Source organism: Cololabis saira, chromosome 17 (assembly GCF_033807715.1).
Source record: "Cololabis saira isolate AMF1-May2022 chromosome 17, fColSai1.1, whole genome shotgun sequence".
Lineage (NCBI taxonomy): Eukaryota > Metazoa > Chordata > Actinopteri > Beloniformes > Belonidae > Cololabis > Cololabis saira.
In genome coordinates, this window is record NC_084603.1 from 41,561,494 (window position 1) to 41,584,878 (window position 23,385).

General features: G+C 44.7%; 1 protein-coding gene across 4 annotated transcripts in view; it reads right to left on the minus strand.

The window, feature by feature from the left end:
• Positions 1–16,640: 16,640 nt before the first annotated feature.
• Positions 16,641–23,385, minus strand: part of hspa12a (heat shock protein 12A) — a 74,658-nt gene continuing 67,913 nt past the window's right edge. For all 4 annotated transcript variants that reach the window (XM_061745145.1, XM_061745143.1, XM_061745144.1 and 1 more), the window contains 3 exons: positions 21,620–21,878; positions 20,269–20,372; positions 16,641–19,527 (listed from right to left, as the gene is read on the minus strand). In XM_061745145.1, coding sequence (XP_061601129.1) covers positions 18,896–19,527; positions 20,269–20,372; positions 21,620–21,878 — 995 coding nt within the window. In that variant the 3' untranslated portion in view covers positions 16,641–18,895. The remainder of the gene's footprint in view (positions 19,528–20,268; positions 20,373–21,619; positions 21,879–23,385) is intronic.

The window sequence follows — 23,385 nt, forward strand, 5'->3', positions numbered from 1 at the left end:
ACTCCATAATAACTCTCTCTTCAGTCCATCAACACATTTGAACCGTGTGGTTTTCATGAGAGCCACTGGGGGGCAGTGTTGCCTCACATGATGCTGCCCTTGCTCAGATTTCAGTCAGAAAGAAATAGAAATAAAGAAATAAAGCAAAAAAAATATAGAAACATCGGTTCCACAGGTTTTGTGTCGTTCATCTTTAGACTGAACGTATAAGTGAACCAGACGGCATTGTTCTGTAGCACGATGGGACGCGTGACCTGGACATGGAGACGTCACAGTGGTCCGGGAACTCCGAGAGAGTCAGAGCGGAATACCAGAGGAATACCAGAGGTATCCAGAGGTATCCAGAGGAATACCACTGGTTTTGTGTCATTCATCTTTAGACTGAACATATAAAACCAGAGCTATCCAGAGACAGACGTGGGCCGTGTGTGTGACAGCTACATCCTGGTCCAAACTGGCTCATCCCACATTCAAGGACTGCTAAAAGATGAAACAATCAAGCTTCTTCAATAACTTATTCACACCAGACGGAGGTGGGACATTAATGGCGCTTTTCCACTAGTACCTACTCAGCCCGACTCCACTCACCACTCGCCAGATCAGAAGTAGGAGGTTGGAGAAGCTGCTGTGATGTATTTGATTGTGTATCTAAATGAAGAAGACAACACTAAAGATGTAGAACCTGGAGGAGATGATAGATGTGCTGCTGGATCTGTGGCTTGTGTTCCATATCAAGTTTAAAAAATGAGAGAGAGAGAAGCTTCAAGCGGCAACGCTTTTTTAAAAACTTTGTTTGTCTCGGCTGCTGAAAAGTCAGCTGGAGTCGTGAGCAGCTATGAAGAGACAGAGCTCCTGGTAGATCTGGTCGTTCCTTATCTCCGTCTAGATCCCTTTTTAATTCTCTCCTCAGCACCAGGTTTATGAACATCTGACCCTCAGAGTTGGATCAAACAGACTTTTGCTGCCGTTGCTGGTTGAATAAAATGAACAAGAATCCGTCAGAGTCTCTTTCTCTGATTTCCTCCTCCTGACTCAGACGTCTGACTCCAACCCCCCGTCCAATCGGTGGCCTGTAGTGTGATGATGTCAGATACAGCCAACTCAGCAGCTTAGAACCTCGGCAGAATAGTTACAGAAAAGTATCTACTTGGTAGTTAGACCCCTGGTGGGAAAGAACCAAACCGAGGAGAGTCGGGCTGAGTAGGTACTGGTGGAAAAGCACCATCAGCGAGCAACATGAGAGGGGCAGAGTAACGGCCCGGTCAGGCGGGGGAGAGATTTGTCCGTCAAGACTCCTCTCCCTGGCCCTGCCCCTTCTCAACCTTTCCCCGACCCTGAACCCCAACCTGGGACTTGCTGATTGGGCCGGAGCTTCGGGAGCTGCATGCTGGCCTGCGGTCCCCAACCCCGGTCATCCCGCTGCTGCTTCCACCTGCCTGCGGTCCCCCCCCCTGGTCATCCTGTTGCTGCTTCCACCTGCCTGTTGTGCTGTTGACGTCCCCGACCCCCCAGTCTGGCCCTCGGCAGGAGGGCCCCCCCTTATGAGCCTGGTCCTGCTCAAGGTTTCTTCCCTCCTAAAGAGGAGTTTTTACCTGCCATTGTTTATGTAATAATTGCTCCGGGGTTTATGTTCTGGGTCTCTGGAAAGCGTCTGGAGACAACTTTTGTTGTAATAGACGCTATATAAATAAAATTGAATTGAATTGAATTGAACATCAGCGAGCTTCAGCACCGTTGACGTCTGAGATCAGCACGATTTAGCTTGTTTTTGTGGGAGACGTGTAATGAAAAAATAACAATGTATTCTACATTTCGGACACATGGTAATACTTTATATGATGCACTTTGATTCCAGGCTTGTACTTTGAATGAACTCACTGTCTGAGTCTTGGAAATGCAATCATCTTATCTTATGCTCTTTGTTTAACTTTATCTGAATCCAGGAAGGAACCACTGATCACCTGACCATTGTCATTTCTTTCTTGACTGTTTACAGACTTGATGACATTTGGCATGACAACACATCCTATAGATTATTATACATTTACTTACACAATCTTTGTCTATAAAACACACCTACGCCTTGGAGCAATCCATCGGTGTGCAGTTATACTTAGTTGTGATTGTATGCTGATCCCTTGCAAGGTTTTCATTATAGAGACCATTTGGTTATTTTGTCAGTCTTTATTTTCAGATTTCCACCAGACTCTTCAGGGAACTGGTAGTTCCAGTCAGTTTGCTGTGAACTCTGACCTTTGAGCAGTAACTGAGGGTTCAGCATCTGTCTCTACAGAGACAGATGTGGCGGCTTCTCCTCCCTCAGCACCAGAGGTTTGAGCCGTCAAAACTCTGTTCAGACATTGGACTCGTTTTTCTCCTCAACATGCACATGTACGAGCCAGTTCCTTCCTTTGCTGCGTGGTGCGTTGCGGTGCAGAAGGACAGGAGCCGCACAGCTGCTGATTCTCCTCCAGCACAGGAGACACTTGCTTTAGTGTATAAAGTCAAGGAGTCACGCTCCAGGAAGCCTAAATTCAGGAAAGGCTGGAACAATAAGCAAACTGAGAATAAAATAAGAATAACTTTTCTTAGGAGAGTACAAACCTCAGATGCTCCATGCGTCTTCTCGCCACCTTTCAGCCCTGTAGCACCCTATAATGTAATAATTTCACCCTATAATGTAATAATTTCACCCTATAATGTAATAATTTCACCCTATAATGTAATAATTTCCTGAAAATGTAATTACGCCTGAAAATGTAATAAAGTTTGCACTTAACTCAATTGTGAATTTATTACATGGTACTCAAAGTCTGCAATTTAACCCAATAGTCATTCTGGTGTTTCAAATCCAGCGTATATAACATTCTTAGATTCTTAAAACACAAAATGTAGAACTCTGGACTGAAAATGAACATATATATTACATTATTTGTCAAGTATTACATTATCAGTTTTGGAAAAAAAAAAGACCTACCTGAACATACATACATTTTTGATTGAGTTAAGTGCAAATTTTATTACATTTTCAGGCGTTATTACATTTTCAGGAAATTATTACATTATAGGGTGAAATTATTACATTATAGGGTGAAATGATTACATTATAGGGTGCTACAAGCCCTTTGTGATGTTGTCTCACACTTCCTAGGAGAACTGGTACCCACGATAGTGACTGATGAAGAGCTTCAGTTGTAACTTTGACCCGTTCTCCCTCCAAACCCGTCTCATCTGTCCAGAACACATTCTTCTACAAGTCTTAGCCGTCTTCTCTTTCTCACTGTAGACCGTTGAACTCTGAAGGGATCGGGTTTAGCTTCAAAACCTCTAGATGTATGTGCAACGACTGTTTCCCTAATACCATCGCTGATGGGTGTCCCTCTTTGCATTGTGTACACACACACACACACACACACACACACACACACACACACACACACACACACACACACACACACACACACACACACACACACACACACACACACACACACACACACACACACACACACACACACACACACACACACACACACACACACACACGTCCCAGTCATGGTTGAAGGAAAGGAGGCCAGTGGCATTAATCAATACATCACTGCATGCTGCAGGTTAATGTGCTTGCTGGTGGATGAAGCTGCAGATTTCTGACCCGGCCGGTAATCGTGGAAACAACCCAACAACCCAAAATCACGCAGTGCAAACCAGTTGATTTATTACATTTATACATGATTTATTTTATTTTTCCTCTTTTTTGGCTTCATTTTTATGAAACAAATGAAGACATGGTGGAAACGTATGTGTGTGTGGCGTTTGCTTTTTATCTTGTTTTTAAATGAAGTGCTTGATTCAGTTTCTACGGTGGCCGAGACCCGCCATTGCTGAAAATAAAAGTAACGCTGCAAACAAAAAAAAAACGCTGCTGCAAATAAAATAAACGCTTAGCAAATAAAATAAATGCTTAGCAAATAAAATAAATGCTGCAAACAAAAAGAAACGCTGCAAATAAAAGAAACGCTGCAAATATAAAGAAACTCTGCTGCAAATAAAATAAAAAAACAACGCAAATAAAAAAGTCAACGGAAGTGAATTAGCGGGGACTATTTTTGCTGATGCACTGGTGTTTTTTACGTGAGAGGGGAAGAAGAAGAAGAGGACGTAAGTGAAAAGGAAGAAATAAGAAGAGCGAGGAATAAAAAGAACGAACGAGAAAATAAGTGAAAAGGTTAGTGTTCAACGTCGCTAGGTGTAATTTTTAATGTGTTAGGCCATGTAGCCTCAGGTTTGCAGCGGGGTCAGCATTTATTTTATTTGCAGCAGCGTTTGTTTCTGTTTGCAGCGTTTCTTTTATTTTCAGCATTGGCGGGTCTCGGCCACCGTAAGTTTCCCACTGAAGAGGATCGCGGCTGATTTGGATCTTGGTCAACATGAGTCAGGGATGACGATGTCATTGATCATCACGTCCCACCGGGCGCTGGTCCTTCTCTTCCTCTGCACGTACGGATGAACGCTGCTGGAAACTGCAGATTGCTCTATTGATGCCTGACTCCCCGTTGCTGCTTCCACCTGCCTGCTGTGCTGCTGCCGTCCCTGACCCACCAGTCTGGCCTTCGGCAGGAGGGTCCCCCCTTATGAGCCTGGTCCTGGTCCAGGTTTCTTCCCTCCTAAAGGGGAGTTTTTCCTTGCCACTGTTTGGCTTAAGGTTTTTCTCCCACTAGGGGAGTTTTTAGCTGCCATTGTTTATGTAATAACTGCTCGGGGGTCATGTTCTGGGTATGGGTCTCTGGAAAGCGTCTAGAGACAACTTTTGTTGTATTAGACACTATATAAATAAAATTGAATTGAATTGAATCCTCCTGTACGTTCACAGTCACGCTGTTGTTAAAGACAACGCATCAGCAGGGAGTGTTATTGACGGCCTGGTGATGGGCGGTGAATCGGGCAAGCATTTGTAGTGACCCGTGAAGGAAACGCGTGTCATTTCTTTAGGTTCTGTCCATCCACAGCAGTGCAACAACCATTGCACTGGTGTGGATGGACAAACTGAAATGAAGTCTGAGCTGCATCAACCAAAAGATTACAAAGATATTAGATGGGAACTATGAGGGAAATTACAGGTATTTACTAGGTTAATATTGGTAACTACCAGTCAATTTACCATGTAATTACTCTGAAATTACATGAATTATTTCTACGTACCAGGAAATTACTAAGTATTTTTCTGCAAACTACCAGGAAATTATAACCTATATTTGAGGTAGTTACCAGCTAATTACACTTCAATGACCATGTAGTTACCTTGTATTTACTATACATTTCATGGATAACTACCGGGTATTTACCCATTCATTATTGATTTATGTATTATCAATGGATTGGTGCATGTTCCCCCGAGGGGTGTAAATGACTCTATTTACCTTGTGATTAACCTGATAGTTAACATGTTTTACCTGGTAATTAACAGATACTTACCTTGTAGTTACTTGCCCAGTAATTCTATTTCCTAAGTATTTACCCAATAAGTACAGAAATGTTTACCTTGCTTTTACTCAGTAATTAAAGTGAAAGTACCTCAAGTCTCTGGATGTCGTAGGTCTGTCTTGGTTGACACGCCTCTGCGAAATCGCATGGAGGAAGGGGGCAGTACCGCTGGAGTGACAAACCGGGGTGGTGGTCCCTCTGTTTAAAAAGGGGGACCGGAGAGTGTGTTCCAACTATAGGGGGATCACACGTGCCTAGTTTTATGTTTTACACTATGCAATACGTTTTACACTGTACAATATGTTTTTATACAGAACTTTGTATTTTTTTCTTTATCCTTTTGAAGAAAAAAAAAGTATTTGACAGATCACCTGTTTTGGCGTATTTGTTACAAGGTGGTGGTGGTGTGTGAGGGGGTATATGTGAGGGGGTGTGGTCCAACTTTCTAATTGCGGGGTAAAGGGGAGGTAATTATCAGAAGTTTTGCCAATTGTTCAAATCTTTGTAATTATAATCTACAATTACCAGGTAATATTGTGGAAACAACACACGCTTTCTTTTACAGTCCAGTTTCACTTTAATTCCATCCATCCATCCATCCATCCATCCATCGTCCGCCGCTTATCCGTTCCCGGGTCGCGGGGGCAGCAGCCTCAGCAAGGATGCCCAGACTTCCTTCACCCCAGACACTTCCTCCAGCTCTTCCTCCAGCTCCTCCGGGGGGAGTCCGAGGCGTTCCCAGGCCAGCCGAGAGACATAGTCTCTCCAGCGTGTCCTAGGTCTTCCCCGGGGTCTCCTCCCGGTGGGACATGCCTGGAACACGTCCCTAGGGAGGAGGGACATGCCTGGAACACCTCCCTAGGGAGGCGTCCAGGAGGCATCCGGTACAGATGCCCAAGCCACCTCAGCTGACTCCTCTCAATGTGAAGGAGCAGCGGCTAGACTCCGAGCTCCTCCCGGGTGACCGAACTCCTCACCCTATCTCTAAGGGAGCGTCCAGCCACCCTGCGGAGGAAACTCATCTCTAAGGGAGCGTCCAGCCACCCTGCGGAGGAAACTCATCTCTAAGGGAGCGTCCAGCCACCCTGCGGAGGAAACTCATCTCTAAGGAGCGTCCAGCCACCCTGCGGAGGAAACTCATCTCTAAGGGAGCGTCCAGCCACCCTGCGGAGGAAACTCATCTCTAAGGGAGCGTCCAGCCACCCTGCGGAGGAAACTCATCTCTAAGGGAGCGTCCAGCCACCCTGCGGAGGAAACTCATCTCTAAGGGAGCGTCCAGCCACCCTGCGGAGGAAACTCATCTCTACGGGAGCGTCCAGCCACCCTGAGGAGGAAACTCATCTCGGCCGCTTGTATCCGCGATCTTGTCCTTTCGGTCACTACCCAAAGTTCATGACCATAGGTGAGGGTAGGTGCGTAGATTGACCGGTAAATCGAGAGCTTCGCCTTTCGACTCAGCTCCCTCTTCACCACGACGGTCCGGTACATCGACCGCATAACTGCGGACGCTGCACCGATTCAATTCAATTCAATTCAATTTTATTTATATAGCGTCTAATACAACAGATGTTGTCTCTAGACGCTTTCCAGAGATCCAGAACATGAACATAAACATAAACATAAACCCCCGAGCAATTATTATATAAACAATGACAGGTAAAAACTCCCATAGTGTGAGAAAAGCCTTAAGCCAAACAGTGGCAAGAAAAACTCCCCTTTAGGAGGGAAGAAACCTTGAGCAGGACCAGGCTCATAAGGGGGGACCCTCCTGCCGAAGGCCAGACAGACCGATCCGTCTGTCAATCTCACGCTCCATAGTTCCCTCACTCGTGAACAAGATCCTGAGATACTTGAACTCCTCCACCTGAGGCAGGACTTCTCCACCCACCCGGAGAAGGCATGCCACCCTTTCCCGGTGGAGAACCATGGCCTCGGTTTTGGAGGTGCTGATTCTCATCCCTGCTGCGTCGCACTCGGCCTCAAACCGCCCCAGCACATGCTGAAGGTCCCGGTCCGATGAAGCCAACAGGACAACGTCATCTGCAAAAAGCAGAGACGAAATCCTGTGGTTCCCAAACCGGAACCCCTCCGGCCCCTGGCTGCGCCTAGAAATCCTGTCCATAAAAATGATGAACAGGACCGGTGACAAAGGGCAGCCCTGCCGGAGTCCAACATGCACCGGGAACAAGTCTGATCTACTGCCGGCAATGCGAACCAGACTCCTGCTCCGATCATACAGAGACCGGACAGCCCTTAATAGAGGGCCCCGGACTCCATACTCACTCAGCACCCCCCACAGAATGGCACGAGGGACACGGTCAAATGCCTTCTCCAGATCCACAAAGCAGATGTGGACTGGTTGGGCAAATTCCCATGAACCCTCGAGCACCCTGCGGAGGGTGTAGAGCTGGTCCAGTGTTCCACGACCGGGACGAAAACCACATTGTATATATATATATATATATATATATATATATATATATATATATATATATATATATATATATATATATATATATATATATATATATATATATATATTCAAGTAGCCTCATAGTTGTATCAACATCTGCATCTGACTGTTATATTAAAAAAGTACATATTTGCCACTTAATGTGTGTAACTTGAATTACACATATTTTTTTCTCTTAAAAATAAAATAGATTTTATTTTATTTTTCAAATGCTATCTTATTTTATTTCTTTACCAGCAGTTTGAATTTCCCCATTTCTTTTTTAATTGTCTCAACACATTTTTATAATAAATGAATAAACACATCTTAACAATTGAACAGTTTTGCAGTTTTTCTTTCTTCCCCTCTTATAATCTTATGCCCCCACTTTCTGTCGTTCAGTGAGAGAACTGAGCTCTAATTTCTCCTGCCAGGACTTTAAATCTGGGCTGGATGGTGTCAGGTTCTCATATGCATGTGGAGGTGCTCATTGGTGAGCCTGGAACGATATTTAGTTTTAATTCTGGTCATTGTGGAGAAAGCTGCTTCACAGCTGTATGTGGACCCAAACATGTTTTAAGATGGTCAGTTTATTTTCTGTGACTTCAGTTCAGACTTGAGTGGATATGTTTGATGAAAAACTTTGTGTTTTGTTTCAGTGGCGTTTCACTCGGTCGCCACGGTCTCTGAACGTATGAGACACTGGTTTTGTCCCAGTGGGAAGACTGAACCAGGATGAATCTGTCCATTCTGGGTTGAACTTCCCTTTCCACCTGTTACGCTTCTCATCTCTGTAAGAGTCAAGCTAATTACTTACTAAGTAACTAAGTTTTATTTACATTAATAAGTTGTCAGGACTGCGCGTGTCGGATTTCATCTGAGCCTGATCAGCTGAGACGGGCAGAGCCCGCAGCTCTCTGGCCGCTGCAGCCGTGTCACTTTCCGATGCTTTTGCGAGCCCGAACAACAGTCCACCCCACACATCTACATGTACAATCCTTCAGCCCGAGGGGCACCGGCCTCCCCGGCCGCGGGGACGCGTCGGGATAAATGATCACGCCGCGCTCGCTCGCTCTGGGCGCAGACCCAAGTAATCGATCCCTGATCCTGGCGGATCTAAACGTACTCTGTGCAAAATGAATGATTTTCTCTATAAATACACACCATTTCTCTTACTATTACACGTACAGCTAGCTGGGTGTCTTCTCCACATTTGGTTGGGAGTTGCTATGCAGTCCCGCGGCCCTCGCGGCCCACATGTACAAAACTGATTTTTTTTGCGGCCCACTAGATGGCGCTCGCGGCCCAAGTGTGGACCAATCCATTGATAATACATAAATCAATAATGAATGGGTAAATACCCGGTAGTTATCCATGAAATGTATAGTAAATACAAGGTAACTACATGGTCATTGAAGTGTAATTAGCTGCTAACTACCGCAAATATAGGTTATAATTTCCTGGTAGTTTGCAGAAAAATACTTAGTAATTACCTGGTACTTACTTAGAAATAATTCATGTAATTTCAAAGTAACTACATGGTAAATTGACTGGTAGTTACCAATATTAACCTAGTAAATACCTGTAATTCCCCTCATACTTCCCATCTAATGTCTTTGTAATTACCTAGTAATGTTTAGTTTAAACAACCAGGTATTTACCATGTTATTACATGGTAAATACACATAATTACATGGTACAAGAAAATACGTAATAATTACCTAGTACTTTCTGGGTAAATTACCCGGTAGTCACCATGTAATTACCTTGTAAATAGAAGGTACTATGTAATTACAGTGTAATTACCATGGTATTACCTGTTATTACTGTACTGTAAAAGAAAGGGTTACCGAAAATTGTCTTGTTTTAAGTGTAATGAGATTTTTTTTTACTAAAATTAGACATTTTAACTAGAAATAAGACAAATATTCTTGTTAAGATTGTGAGTTTTTGCAGTGATCCATGTTACTTATCCTGTGAAGGACAGAGTCATATTGATAAGTTCAGAAAAGTGTTTTTTATTGTTGTGTTTTGATGTATTTGATGTAAGCCCAGTGGATATTTCAAGCTTACAGAAGGCTGCATTTAACTGCTGCTATGTCATTCCTGCAGTATTTCTGCAGGTGTTTTGGTCACTGCTATTATTTGTAATATATTATATTATTTGTAATCAGCACAAATTATCTGTCCCCATATGATAAAATCCACCATCCCCCCTGATTTCTTTTTTTACAACTGGAGTACTGGTTATGAGACCATCCTCGTTTGCTCTCCTGGAGGTGGAGGAACATACTTTCATAAAAATGAACGAGGCGAACAGAGAAGAGCAGACTAAGGTGTGAAATACATACATTTTATTGGTGACAGTCTGACAGGTAATACATGGAATTACTCAAAATACACCAAATAGTGTGAAAACAGCCAGAAAGTAACTCAAGAAGTTCGCTAAAAAAAATAAAAAACAAAAGAAAAAGCAAACTTCTTTGCCTTTGCAATAAAAGATTAAGAGAAAATACGTTCCCACTAAAAGCCCAGTCCCTCGACAGCCGAGTCTTTGGAGACTGATGAGCAGATTCTTGTACGCGGCTCCAGCTGACTTTCCTGCCACCAAACCGCTTCTTTCCAGCACCGAGAATAAAGAGCAGATGTCAGCTAAGCATGCTTTTATCAGAGTACCCTGTGCATCACACACTACTCAAGTGTACACAAAATACAGAGCAATTAGCCAACTTAGGATAACAAACAATATGATGAGATCCTTTAAATCAAAGCTGCACTACTGACGGAGTGAAGGATTCCCGGGTGGTTTGATAGTAATGTAAAAGAAGTGCTGAACCCGTGGAGCGTCACGTACGTGGGCTCGGGGGAGCGGGCCGGCATCTGCTTTCACTTCAGACATGTGAATCAGTAACAGTGATCAGCGTCTTGGTCATTCCTGCGTGACGCATGCAGAGCGTGCTTTAGAGAGAGAGAGAGCGGGCGTCTCTGGGACGTTTGCAGCTTTTACATCCACACTGAGCAGCAAGGCAAGCTTTAAATCACAGTTCAAATAAAAGGACGGAAGAAAATGGGGTTTAAAAGTGGTTCTAATTAAGACTTGGGGCAGCATTAAAGCAGCACAATGTAACTTTCAACTTTTGTTGAGTTTGGCGGCTCCTTTGGACAAAAGCGGTAGTGGTTTACCAGAAAGAACTACATTTCCCATGAGCGCCAGCGCGTACTGCCGGAAAACTCCTGTCCCCGTCGCTGCATTTGTTTTGATAGTGAATGAAATAAGACGGGACGGACTTTCAAAACTACTTTTCTGTTTTCAGCGGTCGTTTGCAGGATGGATAGTGAAGAGGTAATGTAACTATTTTTGGCTGAAACAATATAATATGACGATGTACGAATGGGGAAGGAGGGGGAAGTGACGTATGCCGTAAAGCAGTCAAAGCCGTAAAAATGTGTAGTTTTTTAGTGTGGCAGGGTTCCTACCATGCTCCTCAAAGTTACATAGTCCAGTGAAGGAGATACAGACCCCTCAGACCATGACAGAGGTTCATTAAACCTGTTGGAAGTTGATGTTCCATCACAATGATGATGATGAAATATTAGATTAAGCTGGGAAAGTTACATAGTGCTGCTTTAAGTATGTGTAACGTATCCGAGGCCCCTCACCCAGCTCTTCCTCACCCAGCTCTTCCTCACCCAGCTCTTCCTCACGCTTCATCTGGAGTATTCATCACAGTGATGTGTTGCATCTTTATTGGATGTTTGACTGAGCCGTTAATTACTGGGGCGGCTTAGAAGCTGTGTAAACACCACTTAGCGTGGGGAATAATGGACATGCGGTCGTGTCCCACCATCAGCTGGTTCTCCACAGGCTTGTCTTCAGGAGCGAGACGGAAAAGCAGCTCTCTGATCAGTTTTGATTTGGCATATATCCACACCTCGCCCCCTTTCACTCGTGCCGTCTCCTCGTATCAGCACACTGTCAACTTCTGCGTTCTTGTTACACTCTGAAAGATTGCACACAAGCAACTTCCCCGTGATGCGGACCATTCCCGGTCCAGCGCAGCAACGCTGTGTCCAAATACAGCAAGAAGACGTGTCCGGCTGGAGCTGCCACAGCGGGCAGACACAAGTGCAGGGACAAGGTTACAAAAGGGCAGGAAATCTAACTTTTCACAGGAATTTACACCAGTGGAATTTAAGAAATACTCCAATTATGAACTTTACCAGGGAATTCATGTGGAAATCCTTGTCTGAGGTAAGATCAGCCCATAAGATGGATTTCTTACACTTCTCTGGAGAATAAAAGAAAAGTAAAAGCTTATAAAACTACGTAATGAAACACCAGGAACCGATATATAAAGAGGTAGCTATAAAAAAAAGACGAAAATAAAAAAATGTATGTTGTGGAAAAGTTAGAGAAAAATGCCCACGTCAGTGGACGGGGACTCGCTCAGCGTTTCTAACTCACATTATAATCCAGCAAAACACTGGTCGCAGATGCCAGAACAAACAGCACCAAAGCCAGCTAGCACCTCAACGTCTCCATGAAATGAGAAGCATCTGGCAGCAGAACCTGGAGAACCTGGACAACCTGACCCTCACTGAATGCACAACACCGGATCCTGCAGCGTGGGAGTGAGAGGGGTAGGGTAACGGCCCGGTCAGGCGGGGGAGAGATTTGTCCGTCAAGACTCCTCTCCCTGGCCCTGCCCCTTCTAAACCTTTCCCCGAAACCTGAACCTAAACTGGGGCTTGCTGATTGGGCCAGAGCTTCGGGAGCTGCGTGCTGGCCTGTGGTCCCCACTCCCGGTCATCCCGTTGCTGCTTCCACCTGCCTGCGGTCCCCACCCCCGGTCGTCCCGCTACACGGCTACGCGGGAGTCTCTCCGTAGCTACGCCGTAGCCTGACCTGCACCTCCCAAAAAATGGAACTACGACCCAACGCAGACCGAGAGGGCTGTGATTGGTTTGCTTGGTAGCAACGCATTTCCGGTTCCGGTTCGCGAAGCAGTCGTGAACTTTCAGTGCTCTTTTCTACGGAAGCGTATTGCATTCACTTGAGAAAAAAAAAAAAATCAGCTGTTTTTCTGAATTAATGAGATAAAATTTTAATTAAAAAAAAAAAAATCTGCTGTTTTTCTGAATTAACGAGATAATGTCCAGCAGGTCAGAATGGGCTTTCCGTCTGAACAACCGCAAAGTTCTGAGGTGCCTGCGCAAAGTCGACAAACTAATAACAATACCATCTATATAACTTAAAGACAACAGTATCTCCCAATGTTTCAAACCAAAAGCAAAATAAAACTGGATTAAACTGGACAGGAACATGTTTGTTTCCATGATATCTCAAGTGAATGACAGCTTCTTGCAAGTTGTGAGGAATCTGGTTAATTCAGAAAAACCGAACAGATTTTTTTTTTTTCATTAAAACTTTTCTCGGAATTCTGAGATAATTAACTCGTTAATTTAGAAAAACAGAGAAGATTTTTTTTTTAATAAAAATGTTATCTCGTTAATTCAGAAAAACAGACGATTTTTTTTTTCTCAAGTGAATCCAATACGCTTCCGTACTTTTCTTCGTGTGTGTGTGATTTTTCTTTTTTTTGGGGGTTGTTTTGTTTTTTTGCACAATAGTTGTTTCTTTGATTCACTGTGAACGGAAAAGCCGGAAGCTAAACAAAGTATCAACTAGTGCTCCGCACTGCACCGCGGAGAAATGGAGTGAAGGAGAAGTCCGAAGGTTCACAAGGGCGTCGCGGCAACGGCGTCGCGGCAACGGCGTCGCGGCAACGGCGTCGGCTCTGCGCTGGTTTAATGCTGAACCTTAAATCCAGCTTAATCCTGACTGTCCCTGACACACCGACCTGCAGCCTGAGCTCATCACGTTTCCTAGGTGACGCAAGGGGAGAGTAAAGCCACGCAACTCATCTGTGAACCCTCCACCAATCCACACGCCCCGGCCTCTCGTGCACGGCTGGCCAGAAAAGAAATGCTGTGAAAAACTCACATCCAACCACCCACACACGCACCCACACACATACACACTCACACACACACACCCACACACACATACACCAACCCACACATACACACTCACACACACACACACATACACACTCACACACATACGCACACTATTGTTTCTAAAGCTGCTGCAACAATGCTAAAAATTCTGTACAATATTTAAATACTGTATTTACAAAATAAACAGAATAGCTTGTCTCATGTAGCCTGGATCTGGTGCATCAGCTGAGACGCTGCAGGGGCGGGAACCAGCGCAGGAACCAGTGCAGGAACCAGAGCAGGAACCAGAGCAGGAACCAGCGCAGGAACCAGAGCAGGAACCAGAGCAGGAACCAGAGCAGGAACCAGAGCAGGAACCAGCGCAGGAACCAGCCCAAGGCAACGGTTAAGCATGTTTGATGGCTGAGATGGCAGCACTTTTCACATTATGTGACTCTTAAAGTGGATTATATTAAAGGACCATACGGGTTGTTTTGCATGACCAGACGACTGAATCAAAAGTGATCTGAATCAATCAATTCATCAAAATGTCATTTTCCAATTAACGGTATGACTTCTTCAGTGAGTGTCAGGACTTTGGAAAACAAACTTTAATTTGACATCATTTTTTTTTGTTTCTACACATCTAATCAAGGTCTGGGAGAAGTGAATGCTGACTGGCTGGTAAGGGAGGTGTGTTAGTGATCTGTGTCTTTCAGCCCCTGCTGCGTTGGTCTTTATCCTATATGACACAATTCAGACCTGAACACAATAGGAATGGAGGATAACAGCATTTCATTAAGATTAACTACTAATGAAGCTGAGGTAAATAAATCCCTCAGAGCAATAAACTCAAGTGGCTTTTGTCTCCTTTTGTGTTTTCAGACTCCTCTGTAGTGTTGTTAAGATAAATTATCATCTCGGACGTGACTGGAGGCTCAAAACAAATATATATATATATATATATATATATATATATATATATATATATATATATATATATATATATATATATACATATACACATATACACAACTGTATGTATATACGCTCTCCCTCTCTGATGTGGGAGGACAGACCAGACCAGCTGTCCTTTAAAACGTTAAGATTGTGCAGCAAGGAGCATGTTCTCCCTTCTCCTGGGTTTGCTAGTAAATCTTGGCAATAACTTTGCCTGGTTTCTAAGATGTCTCTGATGAAATGGGCTACTGGTGGCCCGGGGCTACTGCTGGCCCGGGGCTACTGGTGGCCCGGGGCTACTGCTGGCCCGGGGCTACTGCTGGCCCGGGGCTACTGGTGGCCCGGGGCTACTGGTGGCCCGGGGCTACTGGTGGCCCGGGGCTACTGGTGGCCCGGGGCTACTGGTGACCTGGGGCTACTGGTGACCCGGGCCAGCTTTACTGGTGGCCCGGGCCAGCTTTACTGGGCCAGCGGCAGAGCGGCTGTGGCTATGATGTTCTGCTGGATTTGCAGGGAGACTGAAGCTGGAAGTTGGTACCGTTGATGAGTGTGAGTACGGGGGGAAACGTCCGTGCTGGGTGTACAGGACTGTCTCAGAAAATTAGAATATTGTGATAAAGTCCTTTATTTTCTGTAATGCAAAAATGTCATACATTCTGGATTCATTACAAATCAACTGAAATATTGCAAACCTTTTATTATTTTAATATTGCTGATCAAGGCTTACAGTTTAAGAAAACTCAAATATCCTATCTCAAAAAATGTGAATATTCTGGGAATCTTAATCTTCTTCCGGCTCTCGGTGAAAGCGGACGCTTTTCTGCTCCTCTCCCTCCCTATCTGCCCTGCTGCTGCTGCTTTTTGTCCTGTCTTGTCTTTTAGAGCCTCTCTTTTTCACTCCTCCGAAACTCTACAATCATGGAATTGGTTAACTGGTCTCTCAGCACAATTGACCAAATTCGGGGGACAAGGGAGACCTCCTGCCCCGACGGGACATTTTTTTTTTCGGATACGTGATGGACTCCTGGAAACATTGGAGGATCATGTCTCTGTCGATTCTGTCCGTCGAGGACGTTGAAGATGCTTCATAATTGGATTTATGATAGCAGGATTTCTTGAATTGGAGTGGGGGGATTCCTGGTCTATCGACAAACGCGTAAGTCGTCGACAGCTATTCTGGCCCTTTCAGAGCTGCTGGACGTGGCTGAAGGGATAAGCTCTGCGACTAACACTCAGACTTTAACGTTGGGAGAGCAAAACCGCAAGCTGGATGCGATTCTTGAACAGAATCGCAGGCTGGCGGCGTCTTTGAGCTCATTGGCAAGATGGATAAGACCTTGGAGAAGTTGGAAGCTCGGCTTGGCGGGAATTGATCACAAATTCGTCTGTTTGGAGTCGCCATTGATGAACCTTAAGGCAGACGGAAAATTACTGGAGTCTGCCTGTTTCTTTTCAATACAATTGTTGATTCTATAATCTGACCTTGACAGAGCAGCTTGGCCAGTTGCTCCAGTCACAATCTCCCTGGTGGAATGTAAACAAGGGACTCTGCCCCCACTAGCCCTCCCCTCTCCCAGGAACATCTGTGGACCTGTTTCAGAACTGTACCGAGCCGTCTGATAACATCAAGGACAATGGCTGAGGAGTAGCTCTGGGGCGAAGTTTCACAGACTTACCGCTCACACACACACTTGCTGATAACCACACCCCCCTCATCTCCACGCCTTCCCGCCCCCCCCTATCCCAGTGTTACCCTTGGAAAAACAGGCGCACAATACCATCCTGTGGCCGCCTGTGTATCCAAAGTCAAATACATTGTTTTTCTAAACTGTCAATAAAGCTGATTCTGATTCTGATATTTCAGTTGATTTGTAATGAATCCAGAATGTATGACATTTTTGTTTTTGTAATTGCATTACAGAAAATAAAGAACTTTATCACAATATTCTAATTTTCTGAGACAGTCCTGTATGCTACGTCTCACGCCAGCAAGGGCAAGCGGTTCTGGACAAATTCTGCACTCGACGTGGAAGGATTTGAGGGGTTAATAATTCATTAAGCCATAATCACCCTGAACAATATGTGAATGTCTTCATTACTGTTTTTTTTTGTTTCTTTTACCGTACAATACTTTTTCCCGGCCTATATGCAATATTTCTCCACATGTGTAGTTATGTTATTATCTGTATATAGGATCTCAGGTCTTGATTTCACCATTCAAAATGCACCTTAACCTTTTAATATTTCTTATATTTCTTATCTCTTTGCACTGTCCTGCACCGGAGAGCTGATGCTGCTTTTAATCTCACTGTACCCGTGTATAACGACAATAAAGTATTCTATTCTATTCTAACATGAAAATTGAACACATAGCATTAATGATGCTGATCTGGTGAAAGCTTGGCTCACGCCCATCAGGAACTCAAGCCATCACAAATAGTTCAGCCGCCTCTGCTCGTTTTTAGGGGGAGCCTCTTAAACTTTGTTGAACAGAAAAAACAACAGATTTTTGAAAATCGCTGGTCTCAAAGTTATTCTACAGGTACCAGAGACCAAAGGTGAGCTGGCTGGAAATGAGCAGAACACGGACATGTTAAGCTGACGGTCACTGCACTCTCAGGGAATGGAGAAGCTGAAGCCAAATTTACTTCCTTTGTAAGTATTTTTGTTGAAAACGTAAGAGGGCTGAATCATGCAAAACCAATGGTATGGTCCTCCAAACTCTACAGAGATGCAAAGTTTCATCAGAGCAGGTCATAATAATGACCTTTCATGCTTTTATCATACAAAACACATTTAGACACAACCTGCTGTGATAAAAGAGAGTGAGGCATGTTTGCCTGCAGTCGTATATTGTGATGTAATATCAATTATGTTGGAGAGATTTGTGGCTAAGAGTAGAAAACAATAACGGTGAACTACAGCAGCCTGCAGGGTTGCAGCTCTTACCCCGACTCGCCAAAGCTCTCACCGTGGGTAATATGTTGCTGTTTATTTTAACTATGAAAGTCCTTATCAAATTAACTACAGACTACGTTTACATGCAGTCAAAATTCCGGTTAAGGTCAATGTTCCGGTTACTGAAACATTGGGAATAATGTGTTTCCATGCGTGAGCAAACAGGGTTATCCCTGTATACATGGTGATTAATCATTTGGGATATCTGAATCAAACCAGCGACGCAGGAGAACATCATGACGCAATTCCCGTCATTTCTGCTTCTTCTTCCTGTATCCAAACTCAAGCAGCACGGCGGATAATGAACAGCAGTAGAAGTTGTTTTGTTTCTCGGCCTGTAGTTCGCCTTTTCCAGCGTCTTCCAGCGGAGCTTGATCTGGTCTGGCGTTCGTACAAATGCTGCTTCGTGCAACTTTTCTCTCACCTTCTTCTAAATCTTCTATCCCGGTACTTTCTACCGTCTACAAATGCAGAAATGTTCATATCCTTCATTACATTTATGAAGTGATTAGTCTCCTCCTGGTCTTGGTTTCTCCGTGTTTAGAAGAACTTCCTGGACTCAAAAGACCAGGATTCCTTGTGAACAGAGCATGTGCAGAAAACAAATTCCTGTTCCGTTTGATGGGGATATTCTGTTTGGTGTTTACATGACCCAATATTCAGGTTTTAAAAGGAGTAACCCAGGGCTCATATTGGGGTTTTTACATGGCCGTGTAACCGGGTTATTGCTAATATTCCGGTTAGGAAAGCGTTATTGACTGCATGTAAACCTAGTCAGAGATGGACGGACGTACACACTGCAAACAAACCTGTTCTACTCAGACTACTCGTTGCTGTGTGATGGATGCTACAGTTAGTCTAAATTTAAGCTGAAGCTTTACTTTTAACATCTATCATTATACTTCAAATCAGAGCGACTGAGCGTTAAGATTCATGGACATTCACCAGGTTCCAGCAGACGCCCCGAGCTTGTTCTGGTTATATGTGCAAGCTGGTTTATTCCCGCTGGCTCCGGGCGTTCCCGGCGGGAACTCCGGCACCTACTTAGTGGCCCAGGAAGTCAATGCTGGCTTTGACGGTGCGTCCGGTGGAAACGTCCACCGCCATGGCTCGGATCTCCGTGTCGCCGAACTGCATGAGCGTCTGGATCTCGCGGCGCGGCGCCGTGCTCTCCGTGCCGCTCACGTCCAGGCGGAGCGTCCCGCACTTCCGGACCCCCGGCTCGCTGATGAAGCCCGCGCTCTCCCGCTCCGAGCAGTAGACGTGGATGATGATGACCTGCTGGGACGGCTTGGCCGGGGTGTAGCTGCGCTTCACGCTCTCGCCCAGCGACACCGACTGGTCGGCGGAGATGAAGGTGTCGAAGACGTCGGTGCACCAGCGCGTGCCGTCCTTCACCAGCAGCTTCTCCGGCGGGTGCTTGCCCTCCACGAAGCGGTTGAGCACGCCCACCCCGTACGTGAGCGGGGACCGCCGCACCTTGATGACGCTGGGGTCCAGGCCGAACAGCACGGCGCCCTTCAGGATGGTCAGGCCCACGTCGTGGGGGATGATGATGCGGCTGCGGCCCTGCAGCATGTTCTGCACCGCCTGCTGCAGCAGCGCCGACTCAGCAAAACCCCCAACCAGGAACAGGAACTTGATGTCGTTCACCTCGGGTTTGTCAAAGAGCTCGGCTGGAGGAGAGAGAAACCATTAACAATTAACAATTAAACAATTAAATCACATTTATCAACATTTGGTTGTTTGGGTAGATTTGTTTACATTTATGTACAGAAATGGGCAGCTATGTATGTGTGTATGTATGCATGTGTATACTGTATATATATGTGTATGTGTATATATATATATGTATATATGTGTGTATGGGTGTATGTGTATGTATATACAGGACTGTCTCATAAAATTAGAATATTGTGATAAAGTTCTTTATTTTCTGTAATGCAATTAAAAAAACAAAAATGTCATACATTCTGGATTCATTACAAATCAACTGAAATATTGCAAGCCTTTTATTATTTTAATATTGCTGATCATGGTTTACATCTTAAGAAAACTCAAATATCCTATCTCAAAAAATTTGAATATTCTGGGAATCTTAATCTTAAACTGTAAACCATAATCAGCAATATTAAAATAATAAAAGGCTTGCAATATTTCAGTTGATTTGTAATGAATCCAGAATGTATGACATTTTTGTTTTTTTTAAATTGCATTACAGAAAATAAAGAACTTTATCACAATATTGTAATTTTATGAGACAGTCCTGTATGAGCCATTTTTGTTCCAGGAATAATGACACAAAGTTCTGTGCGTTGCTCTGGTCAAGGGCGAGTCCTGGCACACAGAACTGTTGTGTACTTTCCTGGGCATGAGTGTGTCTGTGTTGAGATTGTGAGTACATGAACGAGGCTTACTGAGGTGTTGGATGATGTGGTCTATGGTGGGTTTGAAGAGGGAATTCATGGCGTCTGGACTCATCCTCAGCATCCCCTGAGACGACCACTTAACGAAGTCCACACTAGAGACAAGAGCAGAACATCAGTTCCATGCAGTGTGTTCAGGACAATCGCATCAAATCAAATCATGATCAACTAAAAATGAGTGATTGAAAAAGTCATATTTGTTCAAATATATCTATTGTGAGCATGAAAAGCTGCTGATTCAGCTTCTGTTGTCTCAGAGCTCAGCTTCCATCACCACTAGATCTGCTACAAACTGTTTCACCAGGTCTGGTCCCATTTCTGGGGACCTGGGGCCTCGTGTACAAAGAGGGCGTGGATTTCAACGTGAATCCGTGTGTGGAATTCTTGAGTACGCAAAAAAAATTCAATGTTCAAAAATATCCTTACGCCCAAATTCACGCACGTTTCTTTCAACATCTTTCAACATTCATTCAGTCAACGTGGATTTGAGCGCACATGCAGGAGTACAACACTCCTCTCTGTCTCCTCCCTCAGGTAGATATATCTGAATATGATAATGAGGATAATTATCCACCAAAAACCATCTTAACAAGGAACTTGCAAAAACAAGTGAAACAAATTGAAAGAAACATCGGCTGTGAGCTGGAGACAGTCCTGTCAAAAGTTGAGGCCTGGAAAAAATTATTTATTTGGAGGCATTTCTTCCGATTTCAGCTGCATTGCATTATGAGTATCGTTGTTCTTTGCTTTGTGTTGCGTTCCGTGAAGAGTTTTGGTTTTATTAGGATTGTAAGGGTTCGTGAATGTAAATATTTAGCATTGGCGCATCATTAAACTAGTTTTTTTATTGTTTGTATTTTAAGAACCAACACCAGAACTTAAGTTGGTGGATGAAAAACGGCTGCTCGTTCCACTTTATTGTCTTGTATTAAATACTTACGGATTGAGACCAATGTACACGTTTATTGAGTTTTACACATTCTGGATGTCCGTGATCACCTCTCTCATAAGTAACAATGTGAACAAGATAAACTTATATTTAAAACATGAAGCATCTCATTGCTCATTGATGGACATCACCCTCCTAATATTGATCCCAGCTGGATGATACATTTAAGTAATCACTGCTCAGTCAGAGTGTCACCTGGTTTTGACCACTCCGACAGTCGGAGCCTTTTCTTGATGAATTATTTCCCATCAGAAGATGTAAACTTTTCTCCGCAGACGCAGCTCTACACCATGCCTCCAAACTCATCTCATGAATCAGACTGTTTGTGGATCCATCTTTCTAGTGAGCGATCCACGGTCGCCTCAGTAAGGTCGTTGGGCGACTGGCACTCACTTGCTCTTGCGCAGGGCGTGCTCCACGCTGTGGCCCCGGAACTTCTTGTAGTAGTCGATGAAGGAGAAGGGCAGGTTGATGTTGAGGGGGTTGGTCCTGTCGGGGGCCGCCGCTCTCTTCCGGGACTCGAAGGCGATCATCAGGTCCACCCAGGCGGCCGGCCTCTTTATCTTAAACTGGTCCACGAAATCCTGGCCGAAGATCTTACACAGCAACTTCTCAAACTCATAGTCGATCCCGATGGAGCCGTAGGGTCCGCCTGCAGAGAGAGGGGCCGCAGGGACGAATGGAATGAGTTGGAAGTGAGCTACTACTACTACTACTGCTACTGCTGCTACTGCTACTGCTGCTACTGCTACTACTACTACTACTACTACTACTACTACTGTCATTTAGCAGACGCTTTTATCCAAAGCGACTTACATATGAGAGAACAACACAAGCAAGAAATCCCATTAGAGGGTCCAGCTGGATAAGTGCTGGTAAAACTGCTGTGAGTCCAGTTACAAAGTACAAAGGTGCTGCCATGCTAGTGCTAGAATATATGTTTTTTTTCTTTTTAAATAAGAATGCTACAGTACGTCTTACTAGATGCCGAGGTGCTTCTTAAAGAGCTGAGTCTTTAGCTTTGCTCTTAAAGGAGGTCCAGACCCTGCAGATCGGACAGAGTTTGGTAGGTCGTTCCACCATCGGGCAACAATGGAGAAGAGTCTGATACTGATTTCACACCACGTTGTGGTGGAAGAACCAGGCGTCTTTCACTGGCTGAGTGGAGCTGAGGAGAGGGAGAGTAGCTCTGGATGAAGGAGTGAAGGTCCATTGGCTCCATTGGCTACCCGTAAAATTCAGAATCCAATTAAAAATGTTATTACTTGCGTATAAAGCCCAAAACGGCTTAGCTCCACATTATTTGCAAGATTTGATAGTGCCTTATGTTCCTGGCAGAGCTCTCCGCTCTCAGGGTGCAGGTTTACTCGTAGTTCCTAGAGTATCCAAATGTAAATTAGGAGGGTGGGCGTTCTGCTATCAGGCACCGTTACTATGGAACCAACTTCCAATCTGGGTTAAGGAGGCTGACACCACCTCCACCTTTAAAACTAAACTTAAAACCTTTCTGTTTAGTAAACCTCTAGCTGGTGTTGGTAAATCTCTAGGTAGTGTAAACTCTAGTGTGTTAGAGTCAGTAGTCATAGCTGCAGCTATAGAACAAAACTATAATAGTTAGTCTCAAATATAGCTTGGTGGTAGATATGCTGCTATAGGCCTATGCTGCAGGGGGGCACCGACATGATCCACTGGGCGGTGCCTCTCACCCTTCTTCTCCTCTCCTCTTCGCTTCCTCTCTTCTCCATTTCCATTTTTATTCATTACAAGTATCTCATAGCTATCATTTTTGTCCATCGCTCCTGTAGTTTCTTGTGCTGGCCCCCTTTTCTTTTCTCTTTTTTCTCTTTTGTACATGGTGCAGCATCCTCTACTGGTGGTGAAGAGCATCTCTGAATGCACAACACCGGAACCTGCAGCGTGGAAGTGAGAGGGGCAGAGTAACGGCCCGGGCAGGCGGGGGAGAGGTTTGTCCGTCAAGACTCCTCTCCCTGGCCCTGCCCCTTCTCAACCTTTCCCCGACCCTGAACCCCAACCTGGGGCTTGCTGATTGGGCCGGAGCTGAGGGAGCTGCGTGCTGGCCTGTGGTCCCAACCCCCGGTCATCCCGCTGCTGATTCCACCTGCCTTCAGTCCCCACCCCTGGTCATCCCGTTGCTGCTT